A 10,478-nucleotide genomic window follows, 5' to 3' on the forward strand; every position below is an offset into this window, starting at 1 on the left:
CAGGAAGCGGCGCAGGTCCTAATCCAGGCACTTGTCATCTCCCGTCTGGATTACTGCAACTCGCTGTTGGCTGGGCTCCCTGCCTGTGCCATTAAACCCCTACAACTCATCCAGAACGCCGCAGCCCGTCTGGTGTTCAACCTTCCCAAGTTCTCTCACGTCACCCCGCTCCTCCGCTCTCTCCACTGGCTTCCAGTTGAAGCTCGCATCCGCTACAAGACCATGGTGATTGCCTACGGAGCTGTGAAGGGAACGGCACCTCCATACCTTCAGGCTCTGATCAGGCCCTACACCCAAACAAGGGCACTGCGTTCATCCACCACTGGCCTGCTGGCCCCCCTACCTCTGAGGAAGCACAGTTCCCGCTCAGCCCAGTCAAAACTGTTCGCTGCTCTGGCACCCCAATGGTGGAACAAGCTCCCTCACGACGCCAGGACAGCGGAGTCAATCACCACCTTCCGGAGACACCTGAAACCCCACCTCTTTAAGGAATACCTAGGATAGGATAAAGTAATCCTTCTAACCCCCCCCCTTAAAAGATTTAGATGCACTATTGTAAAGTGGTTGTTCCACTGGATATCATAAGGTGAATGCACCATTTTGTAAGTCGCTCTGGATAAGAGCGTCTGCTAAATGACTTAAATGTAATGTAATGTAATTGTTGATTTCAACATTTTTCATTATCAACAAATGCACTGGGTTGGTTGAAAAGTGATACTAAACGTACATAACATGCACTATTTTGACATAGTGGGAGAAATACTGAATTTATACTCTTTTTCATACCAAGATACCCGTTGCTTTTGCACATATTTGTTGATTGGTCAGTCATTGGGTTTATTTGTTTTACAATATGTTCAAATCAAATCAAGCTTTATTTATATAGCACATTTCAGACATGGATGCAACACAATGGCATCACAGAAAAAAAATGAAAATAAACAAATATTTAGTACTCAAACACAAAAGGATAAAAAACACAATAACTAAAAGACTACTAAGGAAAATCACAACAAACAGAAGACTAACAACTGAAAGACTAGTGAACACCCTAAGGAAATGCCATTGATTAAAATATTAACAATAGGATGCAATATCCAACCCATAATATAAGCTTGTTTGTTGCTACGTTCCCCATCAAGAAAACCAGAAATGCCCCTTACATAGAAGAGGGAACTAACAAAGAGTCACTGACAACAACCACAACTAAAAACCGGACCAGCTCAGGTGAAACACCTTCCCACTAACGAGATGGACAAGCCAGCACAGGTGTAACACATACTGATTAACGAGGTGACACCAATCAGTGCGTCCTACGTGCTAACGAGCTAGATGTGCTAAAATCCAAACCTCAAAACATAAATGGAAAAACCAAAGAATGTAACACCTTCCCCCTTAAGAGAATACTTACCACCAACAGAAAACAACTTCCATTTCACATTATAATCAACTACAATGCTTCACCTTCACCAATATAAACATGGTGTCTACTGGCTGTCAACAATTAAAAACAAGAAGAAAACTTATTTTTTTCCCCACTAGCTTCTAGAACTCTATCTTCCTAAAACTCACTAGCTTCTAGAACTCTCATCTTCCTAAAACTCACTAGCTTCTAGAACTCTCGTCTTCCTAAAACTCACTAGCTTCTAGATCTCTCATCTTCCTAAAACTCACTAGCTTCTAGAACTCTCATCCTCTTGGAACGAGCCCAAACAAAACTCATCTCCAATATGGAAAAACATGCAGTCAAAATAATTTGTGTTCCATGGCAACTCACTGGCTAAACGCAAAACTTTGACTGCACACCATTGAGACAATCCTTACCATGGACATGTCTGTTTTCAAGAGGAAACACCTGCAATATTATCATTAAAATCATTAAATTACTCCTACTACAATGTTAAAACATTCTATATTGTGACATTTCATTGATATCATGAAACAACTCCTTCATGTATGTATTGTCTAATATTTGATCAGAGATCTTTTATCAGATTATCTCTGGTCACAGCTAAGAGGTTTCTCTCCTGTGTGTGTTCTCTGGTGTACTGTCAGATTGCCAGATTGAATAAAACTCTTCCCACATTGATCACAGCTATAAGGTCTCACTCCTGTGTGTGTTCTCTGGTGTACTGTCAGACCACTAGATGAAGCAAAACTCTTCCCACATTGATTACAGCTATAAGGTTTCTCTCCTGTGTGTGTTCTCTGGTGTACTGTCAGACTGCTAGATGAAGCAAAACTCTTCCCACATTGATCACAGCTGTAAGGTTTCTCTCCTGTGTGTGTTCTCTGGTGTAAAGTCAGCTGGCTAGATGTAGTAAAACTCTTCCCACATTGACTACAGTTATAAGGTTTCTCTCCTGTGTGTGTTCTCTGGTGTGTTGTCAGACATCCTGATGTACCAAAACTCTTCCCACATTGATGACAGCTATGAGATTTCTCTCCTGTGTGTGTTCTCTGGTGTAAAGTCAGCTGGCTAGATGTAGTAAAACTCTTCCCACATTGACTACAGTTATAAGGTTTCTCTCCTGTGTGTGTTCTCTGGTGTAAAGTCAGCTGGCTAGATGTAGCAAAACTCTTGCCACATTGATCACAGTTAAAAGCTTTCTCTCCTGTGTGTGTCCGCTGGTGTACTATCAGGGTGATTAGCTGAGTAAAACTCTTCCCACATTGATTACAGCTATATGGTTTCTCTCCTGTGTGTATTCTCTGATGTGATTTCAGGGTTTGTAGCCGAATAAAACTCTTCCCACATTGATTACAGCTATACGGTTTCTCTCCTGTATGTCCCTGCTGGTGTACCATCAGGCTGCTTAGCTGAGTAAAACTCTTCCCACAGTGATCACAGCCAAAAGATTTCTCTCCTGTGTGAATTAGTTTATGTATTTGAAGGTCTACTGAAGAGCTGAATCTTTTTCCACAGTCAGAGCAGCAGTGAGATTTCTTCCCTGTGGCTCTATGCTGGTGTTTCTTGAGGAGTTCTGATCTGGAGAGACTTTTCTCTGCCTCATCAGCATCATGATGTTGTTGAGGATCCCCAGAGGATCCACGATAGTCCCGTCTCTCTCCTGTGTGAATCACAAAGTCAGACAGATGGTTAAATGCCCACAACAGCAGAAATCCACTGTTTATTTGAGGAAAAAGGTGATGCCCAGAGATACCCATTAGTGGTAACTAGAAATAAGTTATTAAAGTTGTTGAAACTCTAAGCAGTGTGCCAGACAACTATTGGTCTCCAATATAGGCCCCTTTCTGTATTTGCTAAAATTGCGGCGCGAGGGCGATGCGCACACAATTTCATTGCAGAAACTCCTCCCTGCTAATGAGGCTGATCCAGGGGCGGCAGTTAGCCTAGTGGTTAGAGCGTTGGACTAGTAACCGAAAGTTTGCAAGATCGAATCCCTGAGCCGACAAGGTAAAAATCTGTCGTTCTGCCCCTGAACACTGTTCCTAGGCCATCATTGAAAAGAAGAATTTGTTCTTAACTGACTTGCCTACTGAATTGGTTGCAGAAACTCCTCCCTGCTAATGAGGAAACCACTAGTTATGGATGTAGTATATCTGGTAATGAGGAAACCACTAGTTATGGATGTAGTATATCTGGTAATGAGGAAACCACTGGTTATGGATGTAGTATATCTGGTAATGAGGAAACCACTAGTTAGTTATGGATGTAGTATATCTGGTAATGAGGAAACCACTAGTTAGTTATGGATGTAGTATATCTGGTAATGAGGAAACCACTAGTTATGGATGTAGTATATCTGGTAATGAGGAAACCACTAGTTATGGATGTAGTTTATCTGGTAATGAGGAAACCACTAGTTATGGATGTAGTTTATCTGGTAATGAGGAAACCACTAGTTATGGATGTAGTATATCTGGTAATGAGGAAACCACTAGTTATGGATGTAGTATATCTGGTAATGAGGAAACCACTAGTTATGGATGTAGTATATCTGGTAATGAGGAAACCACTAGTTTTGGATGTAGTATATCTGGTAATGAGGAAACCACTGGTTATGGATGTAGTATATGAATCCTACAGACGAAGAACCGTATATGTGACATTTTTCAAAAAAACGAGATATACATGAAAAATCATTATTGGACACCCTTTTTCTATAGTGAACCGGTTTCACAAGCTTTCCACGCGCTAATTAACAATATGTTTAAATTTAAAGATAGGCTCTCGTGGAATAACCGTTTATGTGCACCACTCAGAATGGACGGACAAGCGCACAAGTTTTCTGTTGCTGATGAAAATCACCGAAATGTGGGAAAGAAACGTAAAACAAAACTAAAAGAATGGAAAGACAGGCAAAGGAAGATCTTACGGGATGCGGGAAAACCCTATACAAATCGTAAGGGTCAAGAAAAAACTAGGAAAAGCTGTCCAAAAGAGGTATGTGGAAGAACCGTATATCAAACAATCAAGCTAGCTAGCTATAGAGTACAGTAACTAACATGTATGTTCTGGGTTGTCTAATTTGTAACTATAGAGAAAACATATTAGCTAAAGTTCGTTGGCTACTAACTTATACATTATCGTTACAAATGTTATTGCTAGATTATAGAAGAAACATAGCTAGCTACTTTTTGTCCATCCACCGGATGATTCGACATGGCTACAGTAGCTAGCTAGTTATATGTAACGTTACACTGTATCCTGCAGGGAAGAGCGTGTTCCACGACGTGCAGAAAGGATTGTGGAAAGTTGATTGATGAGCGCAAGCTGCATCTGTTCAACAGTTTCTACACTGTCCCATACGAGAAACAACAAGCACAACCAGCAAAACCATTCAAGGTGATGAGGATGCAATGTGAAGACTTCAGTCACATCCCAGATTCTGTTCTCAAGCGACCAGCTGGACTACAGATCACTTCAGTGAGGTGGTTAAAAGTCACATGTATTGCACAGAGAATAGTTTACTAACATCCCATCAACATGCAACATGTTGTTCTAACAATAAAATATCCTAATGATTCCCTTTTTTTATTCATTACAATATACATCTCTGTCACCACATTTAGCATCAACTCTAAGCAGTTAATACTTATTTACTGCTGTCACCTCAGTACAGAAGGACGTTTCTTGCCTTTAGCATGGGTTTAACGCAATTCAAAACTTAATTGCAGATCATAGTGTTAAACGCAAAGATAATGGTTTTCTGAACGTTTTGTAATATTGACCTTAGGGACCTGCATAATGGACATGCATATTGGCACATCACATTGATCCATATTTGATATGTACAAGTTGTACTTCTTTTGATTGAATTAATTTAATTGTATTCTATTTTTGTAGTTATTCTATGGTATGTTCACATTGAGGGCTTCATTTTAAATGAGACTAAGATTTCATGACTCAACTTTTAAGAAAAGTCATCGGTGCTAAAGTTGATAGACCACATTTAAATGAACCTCCATACAAATGAATTAACTACATATTGCATTTAAGTTATTTACATGAAGGGCATCTGTACTTGAAAGTACTTAAAACATCATATCAGGTATTAAAAAAGGACATCTTACAAGTGTCATGCAAAATGTCACATATACTGTTCTTCCACAAACTGAAATCATCACTGGAGATATACTGTTCTTCCACATTCTAAAAATTAAAACGGCAATAAAAAAAGTATTTTTTGAAATAACAAAAAAATATCAATTGTTGTTGGAAGATATGAGTATGGTGAATTATTTGTCAACCATAAAACACCCAATGTGGTACACACAATGAATAATATAAAAATAACTGATTATCTTAAAATGGAAAAATTGTCACATATATGGTTCTTCGTCTGTAGGATTCATATCTGGTAATGAGGAAACCACTAGTTAGTTATGGATGTAGTATATCTGGTAATGAGGAAACCACTAGTTAGTTATGGATGTAGTATATCTGGTAATGAGGAAACCACTAGTTATGGATGTAGTATATCTGGTAATGAGGAAACCACTAGTTATGGATGTAGTATATCTGGTAATGAGGAAACCACTAGTTATGGATGTAGTTTATCTGGTAATGAGGAAACCACTAGTTATGGATGTAGTTTATCTGGTAATGAGGAAACCACTAGTTATGGATGTAGAATATATGGTAATGAGGAAACCACTAGTTATGGATGTAGAATATATGGTAATGAGGAAACCACTAGTTATGGATGTAGTATATCTGGTAATGAGGAAACCACTAGTTATGGATGTAGTATATCTGGTAATGAGGAAACCACTGGTTATGGATGTAGTATATCTGGTAATGAGGAAACCACTAGTTAGTTATGGATGTAGTATATCTGGTAATGAGGAAACCACTAGTTAGTTATGGATGTAGTATATCTGGTAATGAGGAAACCACTAGTTATGGATGTAGTATATCTGGTAATGACGAAACCACTAGTTATGGATGTAGTTTATCTGGTAATGAGGAAACCACTAGTTATGGATGTAGTTTATCTGGTAATGAGGAAACCACTAGTTATGGATGTAGTATATCTGGTAATGAGGAAACCACTAGTTATGGATGTAGTAAATCTGGTAATGAGGAAACCACTAGTTATGGATGTGGTATATCTGGTAATGAGGAAACCACTAGTTATGGATGTAGTATATCTCCTAATGAGGAAACCACTAGTTATGGATGTAGTATATCTGGTAATGAGGAAACCACTAGTTATGGATGTAGTATATCAGGTAATGAGGAAACAACTAGTTATGGATGTAGTATATCTGGTAATGAGGAAACCACTAGTTATGGATGTACTATATCTGGTAATCAGGAAACCACTAGTTATGGATGTAGTATATCTGGTAATGAGGAAACCACTAGTTGTGGATGTAGTATATCTGGTAATGAGGAAACCACTAGTTATGGATGTAGTATATCTGGTATTGAGGAAACCACTAGTTATGGATGTAGTATATCTGGTAATGAGGAAACCACTAGTTATGGATGTGGTATATCTGGTAATGAGGAAACCACTAGTTATGGATGTACTATATCTGGTAATGAGGAAACCACTAGTTATGGATGTAGTATATCTGGTAATGAGGAAACCACTAGTTATGGATGTAGTATATCTGCCTGGGAAAAAAATGGTGAGCGACGATATTAGTTTTTCACAAAGCATTCTGAATATTACAGCGCAAGATCAGGAGTGCTACTGAAGGAAACTCACATTAAGCTCTGTGTCTATTCACTACTTCACCACCGTAGGGGAACACTCAGGGGAGTTCTCATAGGCTGACAGCAAAAATAGCCTCCATTTACAGGTTGCTTATGAGTGCATTTCACATTACTTTTGGATTATAATTGTCAGGCTCGTTTGAATCTCCTGCTTAATATGTTTGTGTTATTGTCGCAAATCAACTAATTTATACTTAATAAACACTTCAACCAGTAAAATGCTCTTTAGCTAGCTTTGCCATCAGCCTGACAGAGGGTTTTACACTAAGTATTTGCCAAATTTGCCCATAACATCACCTAACAACAACATAGACCTACTGTAGGACCCATAACATCACCTAACAATAACATAGACCTACTGTAGGACCCATAACATCACCTAACAACAACATAGACCTACTGTAGGACCCATAACATCACCTAACAACAACATAGACCTACTGTAGGACCCATAACTTCACCAAACAACAACATAGACCTAGGACTATAAATCATTTAATATTTCAGGTGAAACATGGAAACTAAAATGTCTGTGATGACATTTCATAACCTGATCACCAGATAATTTTGTGAATAATCCCACTAGGCTACTCTGTAATGAGTTGTCATTCTAAATGTCCTGAATAAAGGAAAATAGCTCTGTGTGTTGTACAATAGCCTATCCATCAAGGAACAGTTCTCTACACATTATGAGCTAAGTATCTCTGTCTCCAAACAGACTAACGAGACCCTACAGTAAATCAAGCAGACAATAACACATTATAAACATTACATTTATTAGGGATGTTGGATCCAACGTGGAGCACGGCATAACTGTCTTTACCAGAGTAATGAATGAAGAAGCACTTTGGTTGTTGTTGCATGTCGTGATGTTTGTCATGTGACTGTCATTCAGAAAATGATTTCCTGGATCAGCTGATGATAGTTGAACATGTGACTGTAACTAAACAGCTACAGTATTAAGTATTATCTGTCATTATTGAAGAACCGCGTTAATGACAGTATCCATTTGGGTGTTGTCAATAAAGTTAAGGTGACTCTAGGTTAGAACCATTGGATTTAGCAAACTCTGAAATGATTTAGGATTTCTGTGCCCATGAAAACTGTTTTCCCAGCGTAACATAAGGAGACACTAAATGTTACGTAGTTAGAGAGCATTTCAGAGATCTGAATACAAAAAAACTGTCCTAACAGGACAATAACCTGAACCACAAGGCCAAATCTACACTGGAGGAGCTTACCAAGATGACATTGAATGTTCCTGAGTGGCCTAGTTACAGTTCGGACTTAAATCGTCTTTAAAAATCTATAGCAAGACTTGAAAATGGCTTTCTAGCAATGATCAAAAACCAACTTGACAGAACAGGAAGGATTTTAAAAAGAATAATGAATATTCACATGAAGATCAGCCTCCTATTGGATGACATCACGACTTCCCATCAAGCCAACTCCTTGAAGGCCTTACTATGACATCACTCACTCCTTCTAGTTTGCAGTTGTTAAAAAAACACTATTTTGCTCAAAACATTTATTTGTTTCCTTTTAGTGTGTTTATACTTTACTGTATTTATATATCACTTTTCAACAGGAAAAGTTTAAAAATCCCTGGAGGACGTCATGAACAATTCCGACAGTACAAAAACACATGAGTGTAGAATGCCCTTTTAAAAATCACACATTAGTTTAACAACTGCAGAGTTTGTGTCCCTATTTTATAAGATAGTACTCACTGTATTTACTGGTGTTAATCAGATCAATGTCCCTGTTTTATTAGAGAGTACTCACTGTATTTACTGGTGTTAATCAGATCAATGTCCCTGTTTTATAAGATAGTACTCACTGTATTTACTGGTGTTAATCAGATCAATGTCCCTGTTTTATTAGATAGTACTCACTGTATTCACGGGTGTTAATCAGATCAATGTCCCTGTTTTATTAGATAGTACTCACTGTATTTACTGGTGTTAATCAGATCAATGTCCCTGTTTTATTAGATAGTACTCACTGTATTTACGGGTGTTAATCAGTTCTCCAGTCTTCTCTTCTTCGTCCTCCTCTAATGTGACAGTAATCTCCCCCTCTTCATCCTTCATTCCAACAACGTCTTCATCTTCTTTCACTTCATCCTCCACTCCAAAGACTGCATCTTCCTCCTCTTCTTTCACTGTAACATCCTCCTCCTCTTTCACTCTGAAAGCGTCTTCCTCTTCTTTCTCTGAAACGTCTTTCTCTTCTTCTTTCCCTGTAACAGCCTCACCCTCTACTTGTTTTTCTATTGTAACAACCTCCTCCTCGTTCACAAGAGTTTCTTTCTCCGTCCAGCAAACCTCCTCTTTAACAGGAGCAGAGTAGCTCAGTGAACTCATGGTCGGGGATGTTAGATAGTTAGCATTAGCGACTACACTAGTGCTAACTTAACCAGCCAGCTAGTTGACTTACAACGTAAATATTAAATTAAATGGGGTAGCTAGTTGTTTACACATAAGTATGTTTAAAGCAAAGTGGTAAATAAACCACGAAATCGTATAAAGAACTCGAATGTTCCGACTTTGTCGGCTACCGAGGTGGCTGCAGTTGTTGAAGAAGCGTTCCGTCCACTAGATTATACGTCACACTAGAAACATCGCCTGAAAGACACATATCGCCATCTGCTGTCTGGAGGGAGGAAACGCAGTTGAGGAGGGAAAACTGTTTTTCTTCTTCATTGAATTATAATATTATAAAGCAGTTTAGGGAAACGCTTTTTTCTCTCCATTAAATATGAATATAATATCAATACGTCCAAAGAGCAACAAGTGTTGTTTGATTAGTTCAGATTTTTTATGAGAATTTAAAACAAACTCTACATCTACTCCACATCTGTATTTCTGATTCAGTAAAATAACTAGATATCAAAATAAGCACCTAGTTATTGATACCCTAGATAAAGATGAGCAAAAATTACTGTATGAAATAAATAAATAAACTTTACCCACAACCAAGATATTTTAGCCCAAAACCTGGTTAACTCTCTGCTAGGAGGCTGAAACTTGGCCATAAGTGGATCTTCCAGCAAGACACATCAACATCCACAAACAAATGGTTAATTGGGCACAAAAATCAACATTTTCAATGGCTATCTCAGTCTTCGGACTTGAACTCCATTGAAAACCTGTGGTTTGAATTGAACAGGGCAGTCCATAAGCGCAGACTAAATAAATCAAGGACATGGAGAGATTCTGTATGGAGGAAGGGTCTAAGATCACACCCAATTTGTTCTCTAATCCCATAAAACGTTTCAGTGTCG

The 10,478-nt window shown here is 38.5% G+C and overlaps 1 protein-coding gene across 1 annotated transcript; it reads right to left on the reverse strand.

Annotated features, from left to right (window-relative positions):
• Nucleotides 1-856: 856 nt before the first annotated feature.
• On the reverse strand, nucleotides 857-9,779 carry LOC145863210 (uncharacterized). Its single transcript, XM_082968321.1, has 2 exons — nucleotides 9,198-9,779; nucleotides 857-3,071 (listed from the first exon to the last, which is right to left on the reverse strand). Exons 1-2 carry the CDS (start codon nucleotides 9,556-9,558, stop codon nucleotides 1,996-1,998), a joined length of 1,437 nt encoding a protein of 478 aa, XP_082824447.1. The 5' UTR covers nucleotides 9,559-9,779; the 3' UTR covers nucleotides 857-1,995.
• Between the last annotated feature and the right edge of the window lie 699 nt (nucleotides 9,780-10,478).

This window comes from Salmo salar, chromosome 02 (assembly GCF_965601325.2).
Source record: "Salmo salar chromosome 02, fSalSal1, whole genome shotgun sequence".
NCBI classification, from domain to species: domain Eukaryota; kingdom Metazoa; phylum Chordata; class Actinopteri; order Salmoniformes; family Salmonidae; genus Salmo; species Salmo salar.